The sequence below is a fragment of the Apis cerana genome, linkage group LG11 (genome assembly GCF_029169275.1).
Source record: "Apis cerana isolate GH-2021 linkage group LG11, AcerK_1.0, whole genome shotgun sequence".
Classification (NCBI taxonomy): Eukaryota; Metazoa; Arthropoda; class Insecta; order Hymenoptera; family Apidae; genus Apis; species Apis cerana.
The window spans coordinates 10169056-10189823 of NC_083862.1; the positions used below are offsets into that span (position 1 = coordinate 10169056).

The following is a 20768-nucleotide window of genomic DNA, read 5'->3' on the forward strand; positions in this document are numbered from 1 at the left end:
AAAAAAAAAAAACAAAAATAATTACGAACACATCCCTCCCTCCATATATAAAAATTAGAAATTATATCCAAATCCACTAGATCTTTAATTTATTTTTCATAAAAGTATTTTCTTTTTTCTTTTTTAGTTTTTATAAGAAATAAATATCTATGTAGGAATTTATTATTCAATAGGACAATTCTATACTAACAAATGAAACTTGTTCATAAAAAGGAAAAAGAAATTGATAAATATATCATTTTGCATCAATATTAAAGTTTTTTTTATGGTATCCTTTTTTTTTATAGTAGATAAAGATTATTTTTTTCTTCTAAGGCTTTTGTTTCTTTCTCTCTCTTTCACTCATTTAAAAAATCGATCATATTGAAAAGATTAAGAGAAATAGTGATATTTTTTTTTATACAATTGTATTTTAATTTGCAAGCATGTGTATGTAGATAAATTGATAAGTATGGTATGGGGGGAGAGGAGTAGAAATTTGCGGCACAATGAAGATAAATACAACCAAAATATATTAATTCGCAAATTTTTCTTAAAAATGTTCCTTCCTTTTTGCTGGAATTTTTTTTCTATTCATTCTCATCTTCTTTTTTTATATATTACTTTTTAAAACTTTTATAAAACGCAACAGCGTTTAAACGATAAAATCATAAGTAAATTATAAATAGTCACTTCGTATTTGCCTTAATAAATTTATTGTTTATTTCGTACACGAGACTCGACGGATCCCGTTGAAAAATGCTAATAAATTTTTTCTTTTTTCTTTTTTTATTCATCCGTCAACTTTGAAAATCGTTGAAAATCATTTTCTTCTTTTGCACAACTAAGAAGACCACTTCCGTAATGAGGAGTGCGAACGAGAAAAGAGAAACGAAATATATATATATATATATAGAGCAATTAATAAAAAGAAAATATTACTTACTTAATCGAATCAAAAAGCTTCTCGTCTCCTTTTCTCGTTCTTAGGTTGGTCCACAAAGATGTGCTTCCCCATAATTGAAAAAGATGGGAAGTCTATTTTTCTCTCTCTATTATATTTTGTCTCATTATGCATCACAATATTTCTTTTATTATGCTTTCGCCTCACTGTTTGATAACCGGATTGTTTACTATTTTTTTCCTTTTTTTTTTTTTTTTGCTCGATATTATCGTCCCCTCCCCTTAAATAAGAGAATATTAATAGTATAAAGGTACGATAAATCGACGCTTTGTTATTTTTTTTTATCTTTTATTTTTTGAAGCAGTTAATCAAGTCGATTAATTTTTTTAAAAAGCAAACTAATCGCGTCGATTAACGATTTCAATCGATGAATCGATTCAATCTTAACGCTCTCGAAGATTTTCCTGGTATTCGCAATCGAAAACTTAAAGCAAAATTGAGAATAATCAACGAGGCATTTCGATTATGATCAACGGTTCAGAAACACTATTCATCTTATTTTAAGGGTACATATACCATTGTAAAATTTGAAGAATCTTACTGTGTTTACTTTTTTTGATCAAAATATTATATCTAATATTATATATATTTTTCAATAAAGCAAAAATAAACAGCAAATCACAATAAAAATAAAAAAAATAAATAAAATAAAAAAAAAGAAAAGAAAAATATAAAAAAATTAAGTTTCTTCTGAACCAAAAAGGATGAACCAAAAGATCGTATCATTGTCAATTTGAATCATTTCTAATAAAAAAAAATTATATAAAATTTCTCGTTAAAAGAGAAGATTATTTTTCCAATTCAACAGATTATTTTCTTCTAATTTTACATATGCGTTGATATGTTCCCTTACAAATTGGCGAGTTTCAACAACTTTTTGTCGACGCCTTTCAGCGATAAAACGCTGTTTGGTATCGTATCCGTTTTGCCATTCGCAACGAATTCATTTTGATTGGCACAAAAAACTACTTACACGTAGAAGATAAACGTGAAACTAGTCGAACTTTCAACATGCAAAATAGCATTTTATAATTATTAAAAAAAAAAAAAAAAAAATTCGAAAATATTCTATGCAAAACGGAATCGATCGTCGAAACAAAATATACGATGAATTTTCTAATTCCATAAAATCTAAAAAAATAAATATAATTACAGAAAACAATTAGCATCACCCGTAATAGCAATTAAGCGTTTTGTATCATGATCAAACACAACTGTTACATTTGCTCGAAAAGAATTTAGTTAGATTCAATGATCATGATCCACAAATCAAATCGCTCTGTTCTATTCTTTCTACAACGCTTTCCTCGTTTTTTCTCTCTTTTTATCGTATTTTTGTATCATTAAAGAAATAATTGATTGCAATATCAACCTAGCAATGTACTTCCGTTTATACGCATACACATTCTATACTTTGCATGTAAGTAATGCCTATTTTCCAAATGTATGAAATATGCTCCAACCAAGAAATCATGTCGCGATTTTTTGAAACATCCACACCTTAGGGTAGTTTCATTAATTTCCTTTATCTCCTCCTAATACTCGTGTTGAGGCACATTTATCGTTTTGCTCATTCACTCGCTTTCTCTAATTTCTCTTTCGCTCTCTCTCTCATTCAGCATCACGCATTTCCATGTTACCCTGGCCCACGAATTATACTTACAGAAAATGAACTCTTTTTTGTACTATCGATATATTTATGTCAGATGCGGGGCAAGATATCGTAGTTATGCGCGATTATCCATCAGCTTGTTATTGCACCACTATATCGAGTCGATGATTTAATATAGTATGCATACACCATTTCATACGTGAAATTTTTACATGTAAAATTTCACATTTTATTTGCATGTTACGTTCGCTTTCGATCCTATTAGAATACTCGATTGTTCGAAAAGTAACAATAATAATATCAGTATAAGTTAAATGAACACTGAACTTTCAGACTTATTCAAGCTTACAGACAAATTTCCAGATATATATTCGTAGATAATAAAGATGATATAACAATTCGTTAATGATTGCAATATATGCAAATATTATATTACAATGTATACGAACTACAATGTATATTTTATATAGACTACTGAAGAGATATTCAAAAATCTCATATGAGAATATATATCTGTAAACAACGTCCAGAAGTCCAAACAAGTTGCTTTTCAATGCGAAAAAGAAAACAATATGAATAAATTCGTTTTCTAAATTTTCAAAAAATAAAAATAGATAAAATACATATCTATCTAATGCTACTAGGCTATTAATGATTCATTGAAGGAAGCGAGAATAAAAAAATCATCGCTGGACGAAATTGCGTATGCACACACAGATTTCTTTAGGCGGAAATATTAATTAACGCAAGATTCGACGAAAAATTCGTAGTATTCGTCGATTGATTTTACAACGAATATTTTCTCGCACTTATTTTCTCGATCGTCACGGAAAAATTACATTTTTTCGTAATTATGTCATTCACAAACAGGATGATGATCCATGATTAAAAATTGCATTATTATGCAATGTATCTTTTCTTTCTATACTTCATTTCACTTTTTTTTTCCATCTTACCTTAACTTTTTTTCTTTTCCATTTTTTTTTTTCAATTCATCATATCCTCTTGACGCTAGATACGTCCATACGCAATATTATTCTTCTCTTCTTAGTATAAATGTCTTATTCGGTGACGTTAACGCACATTAGCAATTCAAAAATTTAATACACACGAGTATATATATAGTTTTGTTTAATACGAGATGCGTATTTAATGAGGATTTCTCTTAACGATTAACCTTATGCGTATTAATATGTGATGCTTATGAGTTTATGAGCTACCATACTAAAGAAAAAACATACACCACTGAAAGATTATATCGTTACTTTATCGCGATCACCCTCGGATATACTCGGATCGCCGAAAGCTACGTTTGCACTGTGCATACGTTTGATGGAGATACGATGTTCAAATTAAGCGAATTATTCGAAAGACTAAAAATTTTGTTTATTTTATTATTTAATTTTCAAACATCTCACATTTTTTTATTTTCTTCTACAAAGGAGTTGTTTTTATATATAATCGCATTGCAATGAACATCGTTACACCGTCATTTCATATATAAATAGTGAAGCACATTAAAAACATAGCAATAAGCTAAGTAATATGCAAATATTGGAAAACCTCCACTAATTCTATGCAAAGTATAGCTTGTAGGATACCATTCATTAAAACTAAGACTTATCATTATTATAATCATAATTTTGCTTTTTTTCTTTTTCTCTTCCTTCTATTTCATAAATTTTTTTTTTTTCCTATGGATTTTTACGTGGAACATGATTATGAATTCTGCTCCACTAACTAACAAATTTGCTTTCACTAATCAATCTTGACGAAAACAAATTTGTCCAGAATCATTTTCGCAAATACTATATATTTATAGAAATGAAACTATTCTTATCGATAGTCATAATTTATGTACAATTTAACAAACTGGTTGCAATTGCCTCTTTTTTTTTTCTTTCCTTTCTCTCTCTCTCGCTCGCTCGTTCGCTCGTTCGTTCATTCGCTCACTCGTTCATTCGTTCTCTCAAATTCAATGATATTAGATAAATTACGTCATAAAATTATAATCGAGCTCAACTCACTATGCCCTGCCGTGTCACATTTAATGATAGAAACAAGTCAAAATGATTTTTTTTTCTTGTCACTTCCTAATGTTTTTTTTTTTGTATGTATATATATATGTGTAAAATCATTTCAGGCAGAATTTTTTCGAATGATTATTAATGATGGTCATTAACCGTGTATCTATATATATTTTTGCCAAAATACCAGTTATCATTTACATACAATTCGTAATACACATCAATTCGTATAGACTGGTTAAAATTTATTTCAAAATGGATCAAAAATTGAAATAATTTTTACCAAATCTCCTCCATATAACATATCGACTAAGTAGATTGGCAAATTAGTTCCTAATTTTCGCAACAATGCATAAGATACACGTGAATATTTTATTTTTATTGAAATATTATCATATTTCATGACTTTATGTCTTTTTATATCATTTTATTTAAATTTATTTTTCATTTTACTCTTCTTATATTTGTGACAAATTTTCATTCTTTTATATATATATATATATATATATATATATATATGTAAAAAATCATTTTTACTTGTTGAATCTTGGTGGCCTCCTCAATCGTGGTATTAATTCTGCTCTGACTGTTCTAGCGTAATTTGGAGCAGCATATTGATCTGTTACAGCGATAGAACTCTGTAAACTTTGTATAAACATCTGTGAGTCCTGTAATTGTCCTACACTTGCTGCTTGGTATTGATATTGACTATTGGCTATATCCGCCGTTGGATAATGATTCGGCTGCACGAATTGAGGAGGATTATCGTATTGTGGATATGGAATGGAACTTTCTGCGGAAAATTGAGGAATTACAGGGTTCACATTCACTGGTGTAGTTGCAAAACTACCAGGATCATATGTTTGATACTGATTTAGCTGTCCAATTTGTGTTGTATTAAACGGAGGTGATTGAGGAAACTGAGAAGTATCAGGAAATAGCATACTTGCAACAGTTGGTTGGGGAAAACTTTCCGGTCTAGGATAAGGTGATATATTCGCCGTAACATTACTTAAATTTTGAACATTGGGAATACCAGCGATCTGAGATGTGCCATAGCTATGAAAGGTTTGTCTATTGTGATCGAGATCTTTCACACCACTTTGCAAAGAACTCACCATATTCAATTTTGATTTAGAATTTGGACCATCGATATCATTATGTTTAGTTCTTGCTTCTGTGACAAAAGGATGATGAACATTGACGATACTCTGTGGAGCACGTAAAGGTGGAAAATTAATCGGTGTCGTCTTCGATGTCGAATTTTGTTGCTCCAATGCTTTTCTAGCTATGGCAAACGCAGTGTTATCATTCCGTGATGCTGGTCGAGATTGATGTGTATTGGAAGAAGTTCCATGGTTGTCTCTATGTAACGCTTGAACAGATTGATTTACAAATCTCGATGATAAATTGTTTATATTCGCACTATTCCTTGTCTTATAATCTTGATTGCTTACAGGTGATTCTTTGTATTCTGATTGTATTTGATAATTTTTCATTTTTGAATCAATTTCATTGGAAAATTTTTTTATAGAATAATCTTTTGATTTAGATGTACTCTCATGAGAAACATTACTACCAACACAAGTTGTATTAACACCTCTTATAGTATTGAAAGTAGAATTAGATTGATTTGTGGTTACAAGTGACGTATTCTTTGTTAGTTGTTCATTAGATTTTAAATTCTCGTTATTTCCACTGTTCTTTTTTATAGATGAATTCATCCTATTTGAAGAAACTGTAACAGTTGATGTTGATGTAGTGATTGTACTTAATGTAGTATCTTTATTCCCCATCGTAGTATTTACTGCTCTGATAGATGGTTTTGATAATCTACTTTTGTTCCCCATGTGATCAAGTTTTTGATTGCTTTTACCTTTATCTGATACTTGATTGTTTGATAACATTTTTGAATCTGTATTGTTATTTTGGTTTTTGGACAGCAAATTATTATGAGATTTACATTTAATAGTGACAGCTGGCAGGAGCAAAGCGCTGGCTCACTTTTTGGTCATGATTTTGAGATATTCCAAAGCGTTTTGAGCAGCACTAGCTTGAGCATCTTTACTAGTAACACCACAACCATAGCAAACTGCCACTGGCAGAGTAGACAGCTGCACAAGGCACTGGCATTTACCTATAACATATATAAATATAAAATTGAAACATTCATCAATTCAATCAATATTTGATTTCTGTGTAATATTATTTTCAAGAACTGAAAAACTATTTTTTTCTTATATTTCAAAATCATATCAATTAAATAAATAATTAATTAGTAATAACTAATATCAAAAAATCAATAAAAATATTTCCAAAAGATTTTTAAATATTTAACATCATGAAACTATTATGTAAAAATAATATATTATATTTAAAAAAATATAAATTTAAATAACATTATTTGAAAATAATAGATAAATTATTTATAGATAATGTTTAATATAAATTAAATGAAAAATTAATGTAAAATATGATAATCATGTCATAGGTCATATATGTGTTATATAAGATCTTTTTTCTTTGCAAAAGATATACGACATATTAATATAGAATCATGACTGGAATAAAATCTGCCAAATTTGCTTTACGTAAAAAAATGGAAAATATTATTTCACAACTTAGTACTGAAGAAAAACAAAGACAATCAATGAAAGTATTTGAAAAAGTAAGTATATTGGAGAAATAATTAATTTATATATAATATATGAAAGAGGTTATGTTTACTTTTATTTAAAGTAATTTAAAAATTAAAAATTATTAAATTTTTGTTTCTAACAAATATATTTCTATATTTATAGTTATGTTCTCTATCACAATTTCAAGACAGTAAAAGAATTTCCTTATATCTAAGTACAAAAAATGAAATTGATACAATTCCAATATTAAAACATATATTCGAAACAAAAAAGGAAGTATTTGTTCCTAGATATAATGGAAAAGAGATGGAAATGGTTAAATTATTTTCAATGGAAGATTATGAAACTTTACCATTAACTAAATGGAATATTAAACAACCAAATTATAATGAAAATAGAGAAAATGCATTGGAAACAGGTAAGATTTAAAATCATTAATTTATAGAATTATAAATGTAGCTCTTATATTATTAGTTATTATTAATAATATCTCTGTATATGAATCTTTCTATTATAATTAATGAAATATAAAATTAATTTATAATATAAAATTTATGATATTTTAGGTGGATTAGATTTAATACTTTTACCAGGTCTTGCATTTACTATTAATGGTAAGTAAAATCTATTTTACTTATATAAATTCTTTTAGAAAAAAAACTTATATTATTATATAAATTATAATAATATATGTTATCAATTAGGGAAACGGTTGGGACATGGAATGGGTTATTATGACAAATTTTTGGAATTATGTTTAAAGAAACAACAAAACAAACCACATTTAATTGCAGTGGCATTTAATGAACAATTATGGGAAGATATTCCTACATCTGAAAATGACATTGTTTTGGATCTTGTACTTACAGAAAAATAAATATATTTATATAACATATATTTAAAAAAAATATGTTATCTATTTGTTTCTATGTTACTTGTCATCATATTATATGTAATTTCATTTTCAATAAATTAAATATAAAAATGATAATATAAAAAATTAATCACTTACCACTGATAGACTTTTCTTCAATATCAACATAAGTTACTTCAAATTGCTGCTCTGAAGCAATTTCTTGCAAAAACTGTACTAAATTTACATCGCCATCATTTAAACATGTATTCTGCAACAAAAAAAATCATATAACAAATTTAATAAAATTAAAAATTTAATCAAAAAATTTATAGTTTTTATAATTCAAAATTTAAAAACACTTAGTAGTGCTTCAATTCATTACACTACAAACCTGTAATTCAAAAAGTTTAACACCAGTGGATGACTTCAAACTTTTATGAAATTGTGAAACCTTAAGGCTATGAATAGTAGTCAGTGTTGAAATTTTGCTACCTTTCAAATCAGCATAACGGGCACTCACATTTGCATTTCTTTGTAAAACCTATAACGGACAATTAATATATGTAAAATTTTAATTACATGCTTATCATTGGAAGAAGTTTACCAATGACTGCACTTACATTAAGAGTAGAATGAAGTGGAAATGATCCAAGCGTGTTATTGTTGAAAATATATGCTGTTGTGTTAATGATTTATATTACAAATACACATATGGATTGCACATAATTGAGATCTTAACATAAATTATCCGTTATAGATTTAGGGTGATCAGAAAGGTAGCTTATAATTCATAATACTACTTACAGTAGCAAATCACTTCCACTTCACTAAACATACACACACATACACATAAAAATAATTCACATACAAGTTATACATATAGTACACAATTTATATAAAACAATATGTTAACACTATATGTAATTAAATATATAAAAAACATGTAACTAAATATAAAAAAAATATTTGATTTAAAAAAAAAAATTATAATTTAAGTATATAATTTATTAAATTAAATATAAGTAAACAAAATAATCTTACCTCATCTTCATCTATATTAGGATTTTCTGTAGTCATATAATGTAAAGCTTGCCACATTTTATGAGCTGCATGTCTTTTTGCAACTTTTTTACTTTTTCCTTGACCAACTTCTCGATATTTTAAAACAGAACAGACAATTGTGAATTGTCTTTCATGTGGCAAACCCTCTTCATTTTCTATTGTATATTTTGGTGGAGGCCAATGACGTGACATACACATTTCTTGTAATGCTCCAATTGGATTTGTAATTATTTTTTCTTCTCCATATCCAGATAATTCTTGCAAATTCTCAGAACTATATAAAATTAATTATTAAATAAATTAATTATTAAATAAATTAAACTATAATATAAAAAATATATATTATTATTAATTATTACTCTGGTATACTATTTGGAAGTGGAGAATCTGGTGATTCACTATTTAATCTACATAATTTATCCAATACAGCCCTTGCAGCAGCATGTTTTGCTTCTTTCTTTGATTTTCCTGTCCCCATTGCTGAAACAATTGGATCTGCTTCAATCATCAGATACTTATCATTTATCACTTTCATTTAATAAAATAGATATTTTATAAAAAAAACAAATTCAAATAAAAAAATCTATAATTCCTTAATCTCTTAATGAATAAAAAATTTTGTAAATTAATTCATTTAAAAACTAAATTGCATTATCAAAATTAAATACAAACCAACAACATCAGCAACAGTAACACGGTAACGAAAAATAGGCTCATGGATAGCACCCTCTACTTGTATTAACTCATACTTTGGTGTTGTGCCCCTACGAGAAAGCAATTCCTGAAGAATAGAAACTGGTGTTTTGTTAGACAATGATTTCATCTCCAATTGAGCAGCCTCACTTATTGGACGTTTTCCTATCATCAAACTATGTAATGATGATCGAACTCTGTTACGCCGATTAACATTATTTGAATGGTTAGGAACCCCACCTACATTGGGCATCATATTAGGCCCAACTTGTTGTGGTTGATGAATTTCTTCCATTTCTACAGCCTAAAATTATAATAAACCTTCTGATAAATGTTTAATTTTAAAAATTTAATAAATGACAAAATTATGTGTTATTTAATTATAAAATAATATAGTTTATATAATATAATTATTAAATATAAAAGTATTGATTTGACTATATAATTTAATTTATATTTTCTTTTAACAATTGAATCTCTATTAAATTTTAAATCATAAATTTCATATAACTAAAATATTTCATAAATAAATAAATTTTGATTAATAATAAAATTATCAAACGTCAAAAATTTTAAAAACTATTTTTATTTATTAATATTCAAATCTGTAATTCTATTTGTAAAAATATATGTGAAAAATATTTTTAATGAATAGATTTTCAATGATTTGTCAAATCATACTATTAATAAATATTTTATCAATTTACTTCTTATATATCTAATATATCATATAATAAGTAAAAAATAAAATAATTTATACTAACATGTGAATCCATAATATATTCAATAATAAAATCCTATAAATATTTTAGTAAAGTAGTTAATGAGGAACACAAGATCTATGCAGTATAAAACGGTAGGAAAACCGGCTGGCGGCCATGATTGTTATAAAATTCATTGATTAATTCTAGTATGTAAAGCTTAAAAAATTCAATAACGAAATACAAAGGTTAAGCTTTATTATAATTTCACCGAGAACTGAAAGTCCATGACGACTTTCATCACTGACAGGATTCTATTTAAAACGATGATAAAGAAGTGCATAGACCAACCGGTCACAGTATCGTCCGCTACACAAAATCAAAAAAGTCACTACCTTTACTCACAATTTTCAAACGTTCTATATATATATAAACTGGCTCCTTAACAGGCCAATTCCTATGCGAAAAGCGAATCCCGCTTTTTGTGACCGATCCAAGTCTCACAAAAAGCTTGATCCGTTTGACGACAGAAAAGTGGTTTACTGACTACCGGAGAATCTTCCTCGTTTCTGATTCTGCCGCAGTAAGCGATGTGAACAGTTTTTATAGACGCAAAGAGCACGCGCATCTTCCTGCGCAGGTGCATTACTGGCGGTTTTACAGAAACAAATGCTTGTTCTATATTTAAAATAAAAAAAAATCTCTTTTATTTAAAATAAAAGAGAAAATATTAAATTAAAAATATTAGAATATTTTAAAATTATTTTAATCTTAAAAGAAAATATAATAATTATATTCTCATAACATAAATATGCTCAGCATAAAAAATTTAATTTTAAAGCTTATTAAATCCTTCATTTTCTAAATTTTCAAATGTTTTTTATATTCAATTTTTATTGTAATATAAATACATATAATTAAAAGATATATTAGTTTTATATATTTTAATACATTTTATTAATATTATAAATGAATTTTAATAAATAGACTTAAAGTTTAAATCAAATTATAAATAATATATATTTCAAATTTTTGTTATTTCATATTTTATATTTTATATTTTATATTGTTATTTCATATTTTAAATTTTAATGTTAGCATAATATAGTAATTTATAATATTGTTTATATTTAAATTGGCGCCTTTCGGGAAATATATCGCCATTTTCAATTTTTATCTTCGTTTCTCCGGCAACACCGGATGTTAGTATGTTTCGCATTTGTATACCACCTGGAATTATCATTTCCGGCTGTTACCCGCTGAAACGGTCCAAAGATTGTACGCCATTTTTGCATACTGACGCCACAGCGCATTGTTCTGAACGTTTAATCGGTTTTTGCTACATTTATTCTATTTACTCATATTTAAAGTTCCATAATGAGTGACATTGAGGTAATTCTTTTAATTTTCTTTCTTAAATAATAATTTTGTGTATAATTTTATATACTTCATCGTCATAACGACATGCGGCTAGTTACAGCCATTATCGATCCATCAACGTTTCGACTATTATAAGTTTATATTATGATTTAATGCTTTTCTTCTTATTTTTAAATGTTTAATAATTCGAAAATTTATTAAAATTGATATCACAATTTTTTTTTACTTTTATACAATATGTTTGTCACTTAGATATAATATTTTAAACATAGTTTAAAAAGGGTTAAGCTTTTGAATGTAAAAAAAATTGTATAAATTCTTTATTTGAAGTATATATTTTAATATATAATAATAATGTAATTTTTGTAATATAAATTTTTATTTTATTCATATTTTATTTTAATTTGTATTTTTAAAAATAAAAAAAAAGAATAATTTTTAAGTAATTATATCATAAAACATTTTATTTTTAGCGAAGTAGCAGTCGTAGTGCAAGTCCTAGAAGACCAAGAACAGCAGATGGTGGTTTAAGAGACTCGCGTTCACATTCAAGATCACGTAAATCACGAGAGCGTAAAGAATCGCACCGACCAGTAAAAGAATATTCAAGATCACGAAGCCGTTCAGTGTCAAGAGGAAGAAAGTCCTATCGTAGCAGCAAATATGCCAGTGCAGGTCATCGTGGTAGTAGTCGCAGTCGTAGTCGCAGCCGTAGTCGTTCTACTCACAGGTTTGCGCGATATTCCCGAAGCAGATCTCGATCATACTTCCGTTCTCGTTACTCTCGCGAATGTGATAGGACCATTTATCGTTCACACTCCCGCAGTCCAATGTCATCTAGACGACGTCATGTTGGAAACAGGGAAAATCCCTCTCCTTCCAGATGCTTAGGTGTATTTGGACTTTCTATTTTTACAACCGAACAGCAAGTACATCACATCTTTTCCAAATATGGTCCTGTTGAACGTATACAAGTTGTAATTGATGCAAAGGTAATTTAATATACTATTTATTTTATAATTATTATTTTAAAATATATGTATATCATAATTAAAAAAAAATATTAATATTACCCCTTGACAATTTAAAAAGGGAATATAATAAATTATACCAGAGATTTAGAATGTTCATACATTAAGTTAATGTAAAACATTAAAGGGCTCTGGTCACATTTTATTTTATTTAAATAAAATATTTTATATTTACATTATGTATTTTATTTAAAACACATTAACACTATGAAAATATTTATATTTTAGACTGGGCATTCTAAAGGATATTGTTTTGTATATTTTGAATCACTTGAAGATGCTAAAGTAGCAAAAGAACAGTGTGCAGGAATGGAAATTGATGGTCGAAGAATGAGGGTAGATTATTCAATTACACAACGAGCTCATACACCAACACCAGGAATATATTTAGGAAAACCTACACATCTACATGATAGAGGATGGGATGGACCTAGAAGAAGAGAGTAAGTTCATTTATTGATTTAAATAGTTCTTCTAATAATATAGTAATAATTTATTTAAAAAAGAACTAAAAAGACAAAATATAATTTTTTTTTTTCATAAAGCAGTAGTTATAGAGGAAGCTATCGACGTTCACCTAGCCCATACTACAATCGCCGTCGCGGTCGTTATGACAGATCTCGATCACGCTCCTATTCACCACGTAAGTTTAATTTTTGTTTTATTATATAACCCAATATAAGCAATTTATATGAATAAGTATCTTTTAAAAATATTTATATAGTAAATAATATATATTTTATTATATATCATTATTATTAAATAAATTAATTAATTAATAAATATTAAATTAAATTAAATTTTAAAGAAATCAAATTGAATAAAATAAATAATTTTCATAGATACAATATAATACTTTTTTTTTTAATTAAAATTTATATCATTATTTACTTACAATAGAAATTCTTGATTTAGATTCTTATTTTTATAAATTGCTTATATTTATTTTCAAGAAGAATGTTTAAGTAAAGTACAAATAAGTAGTTAAATTAGCAAGAATGGAAGACAGGAGCATCAAGGAATGCATCCAATAAATCGTACGGTAGTAACTAAGTGTAACCCGTAACATGGGTCAAACAATCATAGTTTTTGTTGCTTAATGAATTTCAGGTCGATATTAAGTGACACGAGTGTGATGCGAGAGGCCAGATGTTTGGGAGACCATTTATGTGACTTGACCCTTTGACCTCAAATTTCTTCTAACAATACTGTACCGGGTCAAAAAAAAAAATGCAAATGCTACATTCTTACTACTATTCTTACCTTACCTAGTTCTGCATCATATGCAATTAATTACAGCATTTAAATTACGATATTGTAAAATATCAATTAATGAAATAACCTAATATGCAAAGGAGTATAGTATATTCTTTGCATGAAAGAGTAAGGTTAGAATGGATAAAAACCTTATTTTCATAATGTTTCTATTATTTTCTGGATGAATTTTTATGAAGATAAGGTTTATTTATTGTAACGGTATGATACTGATATGTGAAGGTTGGAATATAATTGTTTCCATTTTTCTTTGACTTTAATTATTTGCTTAAAAATTATATTCCAGCCATTCGGATTTTAAATATCACTGAAATGTGATATAAATGTGGTATTCCTAAATGTTTATATGAAAAAGAAAAAAGAAAAAAGTGGAAAGAACGAAACACATACAGAAAAGAACGAAACAAAACAAATAAAATTAAAAATAGAAGTATGTTCTCTAACCTGTTTGTTTGTTTATAAGGTTTTGAATCAAGAGGTATTGGATGATAGAGGGAAGTTTGAAGTTTCACTCTGAAAAAATGAAAGTTTTGAAAAGTTGAAGACAAGATATCTGAAGATGTTTGTCTTGCTCGAATTTCGAAGATCTGAAGGTTTTTCGCGCTTGTGACAAAGAATATGATCCGAATCACATTCCTTACCGGCTGAGAAGTCTCAAGCCTAGAAGAACTGCAAGCCTCAAGACAGTAAGAAATCGTTGATCATCAGGCCCCCGATCTGGACAAGCCAATGGTTGGGGGTGAAACTGGTCGAACGTTTCAGAAAATATTCAAGAAACATCGAAATCTTTTATGAGTAGGAAAGAGCGTAAGCTGCTCCAAGGTTTATACTGATCATATTCTTTATCAGTTGATTTGGTTAAATGATATATCCGTAATTAGGTGTTATAAAATAAATAAACATATATACCTTCGCCCTTATTCCCTCCACCATCCTAAAACCTCCTATGTATCCTTAAGGGTGATATCCTATTGTTTTCACTTTGTATAGGAATAAGCAGCGGAAATTCGAATTGAAACAACTAATAAACAATGGTTTTTTTTTTAATGCAAATTATTATTTACCTGACATTTATTATTTTAAAATTTACAGAAGATTATGTTAATGAATAATTTACAAATATCATTCATAACAATTTTTAGCAGAATTTTATAAAAAAATAGCATCACAATTGTAGATGTAAATTCATGACTAGGAAAATAAAAATTAAGCGCATATTAAAAAATTTTTATATAATTTGAAAAATATTTATAAAAGATTGATATTTAAAAATATTGTAAATACGTTATTGATATAAATTTAAATTTCACATTAATAGCAAAAATAATATGTGTAATTTATTTGATATTAATATAAATTATGCAAAAATGTTTATAAATGCTATTTTGAAAATTTAATAGTAAATTAAAAGATAATATTATATCAATATAATTACATTTACAATTATTTTTTTGGAAAAACATTTGAACATACATAACATATTATATGTTATATTTCAATATTTTACTATATATTGTTCATTATATTATCGAAAATAAACAAATAAAATATGTTCAAATACAATTTCATATATTAACTATCTAAATATTAGTGTGAAAATTGATTATTATTACGATTGCTTATTTTCATTATTTTCATAGAACTATATTTATATACTTTTATCTTAAAAATAATTTGTTTTATTATGTATTTATATTAGTATTTATATTAGTACAATTCCATAAATAAATTAAATATATAGAAAAGCAAATATTAATTATTTATTTTATATTTGATTATAAATTCGAGTATGTGAAATCTGTTAATTCGATTCAATAAATGAAACATATCATGAAAACGTAACTTTTGCAAGTCATTGTACATTAAAAGCGCCTTAATAAAAACATTAAGTTATATGTCTATGCTAAGAGAACTACGATTTACGAAAAGAAAACATGAATCGTTTTGATATTAGTTTGTTATGGAAATTATGGTTAATCAGTATAATAACAGTGAATTGTAATGCTGCTGTACCAAAAGAACCATATCAGAATCAAATACCTACACAAGGATTGTATAATACTAGTGATGATGTCGTTATTTTAAATGTCACTAATTTTAAATCATCCGTCTATGAAGATACAAAAAGTTGGTTAGTCGAATTTTATAATAGTTGGTGTGGTTATTGTCTTCGATTTGCACCAATCTGGAAAGATTTTGCTAATGATATTTATGGTGAGTAATTATTATAACATGATTAAAGTATTGAAGAATATTATTATTACTTATCTTATCATTTTTTGATATTTTTTATTTAATGTAATTATTAAACATTTTTTATTATATATCGTTACTTTATTGCATGAAAATTTTATAAAAAAAATACGTATAATCATGAATTTAACTAATAAATAAATATGTATTTTTGTACTTTTAAAATATTTATAAAAAAAATTTTTTAATTTTTATATTATATGCGAGATTAAACATATTTTTTATTTCAATTTAATTTAATTTTTTAGCATGGAGAGATATTGTAGTAGTTGCTGCAATAGATTGTGCAGATGATGATAATAATCCAATTTGTCGAGAATATGAGATTATGCATTATCCCATGCTTAAATATTTTTCCGTAAATGCACATTCACCATCATTAGGATTAGTAATGGAGAAATATAATAAGCTTAATGAACTCAGACATAGTTTAATAGATTTATTAGAAAGAGAACAACAAGAAGGAAGAGGCATTTCATGGCCTAATATAGCACCCTATAGGTATAATAATATTTTCTTTATATTAATTTTTATATTTATTTTTATAAATAATATCAATTAATTATTTATTTAATATTATAGAAGTTATGAAACAACAAATATATGGAAAGCTATTCCAAACACAGTAAAATATTTCTTTTTATTATTTGAAAAAACAGATTCGCATTTGGGTGCAGAAGTTATATTAGATATACATAAAATTAAAATATTACAAATGAGAAGAGTATTATCTGATAATGAATTATTATGTGAAACAAATAAAATCACAAATTTTCCAAGTCTAATAGTTTTAGGTCGTAATGAAACACAAAAAAATCTTAAAATTAGAATACCTACAAGGCAAGGTATTTATAATGTTATTAAAGAATTTATAACTTCTAAAGGAGAAATTATTCATGAAAATACTTTCAAAAATCATTCAATAAAAAATGAAAATCATAAATTAAGTATTAGCACAACAAAACAATTACAAGTAATAGAACAGCAACAAAAAAATACTGAAAAAAATGAAGACCATTTATATCAGCTTGATTTGGAAAATACATTAAAATATTCAATTTCTCATGAAATTCCATTACATAAAATGATAAAAGATAAAAAAATGGATGCATTAAAAAAATATTTAAATGTATTAGCTGAATATTTTCCTCTAAAATATGGTAACATTTTTCTAGAAACTATTAGAGATATTATTCTAAAAAGAAGTAATATATCTGGAGAAGAATTTAGTCAAATAGTAAAATCTATAGAAGAAGAAATGTCACCCATATATTCTGGACCATCAAAATGGATTGGATGTAAAGGAAGTAAAGAAGAATATCGTGGATATCCTTGTGGTCTTTGGACAATGTTTCATATGTTAACAGTTAACTTTGCTATTCTAAATAAAAATGCTGAACATGAGCCAAGAAAAATATTAGAAGCAATGTATGGATACATACAATATTTTTTTGGTTGTGCTGATTGTTCTCAACATTTTGTTCAAATGGCTTCAAAAAATAAAATGTTTGAAGTATCAAATATTAATGATAGTATCTTGTGGTTATGGTCTGCTCATAATGAAGTAAATGCAAGGCTATCAGGTGATAACACAGAAGATCCAGAATATAAAAAAATTCAATATCCAGCAAAAATATATTGTCCAAATTGTAGATATGAAAATAATACTTGGAATGAAGAAAATATTTTACATTATCTTAAAACAAAGTATAGTTATAAAAAAATAAATTATTATAATTCAGTTAACACACAAAAGAATAATGATAATAAGATGAAAATAAGACATGAAAGACTTGTATTAAATAAATATACAAATAATAAGAAAATTGGATGGGATTTTACAATTTTTGACATAAGTATTTGTGTTGTGTTATATGTTGCATCTGCTATTATTCTCATATTAGTATGCATAAAATTTGCAGTCAAAAGAACTTATAGAAAACGAAATTATGTTAGTTTACTTGCGAAATGTGATTTTTATTTTTGTTAATCAAAATATTTAAAATTTAAGAAAAATACATTTTTAAAAAATTAATAAGAAAATTGTGAAAGTATAGTGTGTTATAAACATATTGTACATATATTATTTCCATAATTATATAATTTTTTTTACAAAAATATAATATCAATAGATATATGGTTTTAATTACTGTTTGAAATAGTAATAACTAAAATTATAATTCATAAAATATTATGGTACATATTTACTATATATTAATTTAATAATACATATTGTTTGCAATATATTATATATAAAATATAAGTATTTGAGATTATATGTTAGAATGGAAAAGATATTGTGATATCTATTTAAGCTTAATGTATAAAATTTTATAATGAGATTATTTTTTCTTTACATGACATAATTTTCTTTACAATTTATTAATAAATACAAGTTCTAAGGCTCAATATAAATTATACATTTAACATTATTGTATTAAATTAAAAAATATATAGTAAAAGTTATTTAAATAACAATTATGTAACATTATGTAACATTAATATCAATGCTTTTAAAACTAGTCTTACCAATGTACAATATACATTAATATAAATTACATTATGTTTAATACAAATTATTACATAAAAATTTCCTAATATATGTAAGATTGACAATTATTAGATAAACTAAATTAAACTTTTATGTGTAAATATTAAAATCAAACTCAATATTTTGATAAAATATATTTATTCTAATATTTTTTTAGATTTCTACAATTTTTTCAACGAAAATGAAAACTAATATTATAGTTTTTATTAGGATAAAAATTATAAACCATATGATTTTTAATCTGATTTTAAGAATATATTTTTAAATGTATTATATTACATTTAACAATATGTGCTTTGTAATATATATAATAAAGATTAATTAATAAGAGAGAGAAAATAACAAATTTGTTTTTATAAATTTTACAAATTTATTAATTTTTTTATAATTATAATTTAAAGATACGAAATATTTATGAAATATTCATAAAATATTTATATAATTTATATTTATTTCCATTTAGAATTTGTATAAAACCATGAGTTTGATGTATCCCATATTATACCATTATGTGGTAATTGAGATTTTATATAAGGAAGTATCCATGTAAGATACCATCGGTCACCTAATACTTCTTTTATATTTTGTTTCCAACCTAAATCATATATATGTATTTTCTTATTATTCTCATTAGCTACATTACCTTTAAACACTAAACAAATATGATAAATCCACAAAACTCCAGTGTATAACATTCCTACTGCAGATACAATATATAAAATCAAATAAAACTGATTTATAGAGCCATCAAATCCAAAAATGAATATTGCTATAGGAAAGATAATTTTAATAAGTGATATAGGAAATTCAAAATGTATTCTATTCCAAATAAACAAATTATTATAACAAAAACTATATGTTGTTGCTATAAATAAATATAGAAGAAACATAATAAAATATCTATGATTAAAATGACCAATGCAACATCCAGTAAAAATACAATGATGATCTCTTTTTAAAATACAAATATTACATATAGAGCAATGCCATGAACGAGGAGGTGCTAGAGTTTCACATAAAGCACATAGTCTCCAACCATTTTTTGTATTTGCAGCACTTATTGGCATAATATCTCTTCTGGTGCTAGTATCACAAAAAACTATGTATGTAAAATTTCCGACTATGTTTAGCATAATAAAATTTCCAAAAAAGAAATGCAAAATATATGATAATGATCCATATTCATATATTGCTGGTAGCACTACCCATAATTCAAACCAATATATTATTGGTACAATTGTTAATATAAAAGTCATAGAAAAAAAATCACTCAACGTACGAGGCCAAATTTTTTTTCGGATGATCATTTTATATCTTTTAATTGTTCTTGAACACGTGATTCTTCAATAGATACACTTCTTATTAATACTATTTATTCTATCGTGATATAGAATATGTTATGGTAACCTAAAAATTAAAATACTTTAAAATATTTTTTTTAATTAAATAATTTTATATTTTATATATATATATATACATATATACCAGATAATTTATTAAATTCATCATTTTTATCTAAGAATTATCAGTATTTATTCATAAATTTTGTATACGCGTGAAGTTTGATTTTTTATCTAATTCTAATCGATATTTACTTACTTCATAGTATTGTTATACAATTTAATTTAAAAATGCTACTGTACATGTACTTATGTGAAATATATAATATTGCGGAATTTTTATGTCATATATATATAATTTAAATATTATAAAAAAAAAACATATATTTCAATTTCAAAAATAAT

At 25.7% G+C, this 20768-nt stretch overlaps 5 protein-coding genes across 25 annotated transcripts; 3 read left to right on the forward strand and 2 right to left on the reverse strand.

Moving 5' to 3' along the window:
* Positions 1-1105: 1105 nt before the first annotated feature.
* LOC107999625 (interferon-inducible double-stranded RNA-dependent protein kinase activator A homolog) lies at positions 1106-11158 on the reverse strand. Of its 9 annotated transcripts, none has more exons than XM_062081734.1 (8): positions 10939-11158; positions 10597-10629; positions 9812-10136; positions 9499-9619; positions 9119-9413; positions 8469-8618; positions 8234-8345; positions 5982-6719 (listed from the first exon to the last, which is right to left on the reverse strand). In XM_062081734.1, exons 2-8 carry the CDS (start codon positions 10606-10608, stop codon positions 6583-6585), a joined length of 1152 nt encoding a protein of 383 aa, XP_061937718.1. In that variant the 5' UTR covers positions 10609-10629; positions 10939-11158; the 3' UTR covers positions 5982-6582. The 9 variants fall into 9 exon arrangements, with proteins under 9 accessions (XP_016915066.1, XP_061937718.1, XP_028523365.1 ...); XM_028667564.2 differs by having other exon boundaries at positions 9499-9634; positions 10939-11157; XM_017059577.3 differs by having other exon boundaries at positions 1106-6719; positions 9499-9634; positions 10597-11156.
* On the forward strand, positions 7063-8221 carry LOC107999627 (5-formyltetrahydrofolate cyclo-ligase). Its single transcript, XM_017059583.3, has 4 exons — positions 7063-7250; positions 7384-7639; positions 7788-7835; positions 7926-8221. The coding sequence occupies exons 1-4, from the start codon at positions 7140-7142 to the stop codon at positions 8096-8098; spliced, it is 588 nt and encodes a 195-aa protein (XP_016915072.1). The 5' UTR covers positions 7063-7139; the 3' UTR covers positions 8099-8221.
* Positions 11159-11743: 585 nt separating the features above from the next.
* On the forward strand, positions 11744-15272 carry LOC107997763 (transformer-2 protein homolog alpha). 12 transcript variants are annotated; one of them, XM_017056591.3, is made up of 6 exons: positions 11746-11925; positions 12387-12643; positions 12740-12905; positions 13173-13387; positions 13490-13587; positions 14055-15272. In XM_017056591.3, exons 1-6 carry the CDS (start codon positions 11911-11913, stop codon positions 14063-14065), a joined length of 762 nt encoding a protein of 253 aa, XP_016912080.1. In that variant the 5' UTR covers positions 11746-11910; the 3' UTR covers positions 14066-15272. The 12 variants fall into 12 exon arrangements, with proteins under 12 accessions (XP_016912079.1, XP_016912080.1, XP_061937737.1 ...); XM_062081753.1 differs by having other exon boundaries at positions 14683-15272; XM_017056592.3 differs by having other exon boundaries at positions 13493-13587.
* Positions 15273-16056: 784 nt separating this feature from the next.
* Positions 16057-18477, forward strand: LOC107997764 (sulfhydryl oxidase 1). The gene is made up of 3 exons (XM_017056593.3): positions 16057-16433; positions 16721-16973; positions 17055-18477. The coding sequence occupies exons 1-3, from the start codon at positions 16154-16156 to the stop codon at positions 18460-18462; spliced, it is 1941 nt and encodes a 646-aa protein (XP_016912082.1). The 5' UTR covers positions 16057-16153; the 3' UTR covers positions 18463-18477.
* On the reverse strand, positions 17102-20749 carry LOC107997766 (probable palmitoyltransferase ZDHHC24). Of its 2 annotated transcripts, none has more exons than XM_017056594.3 (2): positions 20509-20648; positions 17102-20430 (listed from the first exon to the last, which is right to left on the reverse strand). In XM_017056594.3, the coding sequence occupies exon 2, from the start codon at positions 20328-20330 to the stop codon at positions 19473-19475; it is 858 nt and encodes a 285-aa protein (XP_016912083.1). In that variant the 5' UTR covers positions 20331-20430; positions 20509-20648; the 3' UTR covers positions 17102-19472. The 2 variants fall into 2 exon arrangements, with proteins under 2 accessions (XP_016912083.1, XP_061937740.1); XM_062081756.1 differs by having other exon boundaries at positions 19370-20430; positions 20623-20749.
* Positions 20750-20768: the final 19 nt, after the last annotated feature.

What these genes read in the sequence shown, in the direction of transcription:
- LOC107999627 (XM_017059583.3), top strand. Translation starts at nt 7,140, where the DNA reads ATGACTGGAATAAAATCTGCCAAATTTGCTTTACGTAAAAAAATGGAA. An exon ending in CAATGAAAGTATTTGAAAAA is followed by an intron (nt 7,251 to 7,383) that starts GTAAGTATATTG and finishes CTATATTTATAG; the next exon opens with TTATGTTCTCTATCACAATT. An exon ending in AGAAAATGCATTGGAAACAG is followed by an intron (nt 7,640 to 7,787) that starts GTAAGATTTAAA and finishes ATGATATTTTAG; the next exon opens with GTGGATTAGATTTAATACTT.
- LOC107999625 (XM_017059577.3), bottom strand. An exon ending in TACTGTTGCTGATGTTGTTG is followed by an intron (nt 9,635 to 9,811) that starts GTTTGTATTTAA and finishes TGATTGAAGCAG; the next exon opens with ATCCAATTGTTTCAGCAATG. An exon ending in CTAATATAGATGAAGATGAG is followed by an intron (nt 8,619 to 9,118) that starts GTAAGATTATTT and finishes TGTCCGTTATAG; the next exon opens with GTTTTACAAAGAAATGCAAA.
- LOC107997763 (XM_062081749.1), top strand. An exon ending in AAGTTGTAATTGATGCAAAG is followed by an intron (nt 12,906 to 13,172) that starts GTAATTTAATAT and finishes TTTATATTTTAG; the next exon opens with ACTGGGCATTCTAAAGGATA. An exon ending in GATGGACCTAGAAGAAGAGA is followed by an intron (nt 13,388 to 13,489) that starts GTAAGTTCATTT and finishes TTTTTCATAAAG; the next exon opens with CAGTAGTTATAGAGGAAGCT.
- LOC107997764 (XM_017056593.3), top strand. Translation starts at nt 16,154, where the DNA reads ATGAATCGTTTTGATATTAGTTTGTTATGGAAATTATGGTTAATCAGT. An exon ending in TTTTGCTAATGATATTTATG is followed by an intron (nt 16,434 to 16,720) that starts GTGAGTAATTAT and finishes TTAATTTTTTAG; the next exon opens with CATGGAGAGATATTGTAGTA. An exon ending in CCTAATATAGCACCCTATAG is followed by an intron (nt 16,974 to 17,054) that starts GTATAATAATAT and finishes TTAATATTATAG; the next exon opens with AAGTTATGAAACAACAAATA.
- LOC107997766 (XM_017056594.3), bottom strand. Translation starts at nt 20,330, where the DNA reads ATGATCATCCGAAAAAAAATTTGGCCTCGTACGTTGAGTGATTTTTTT.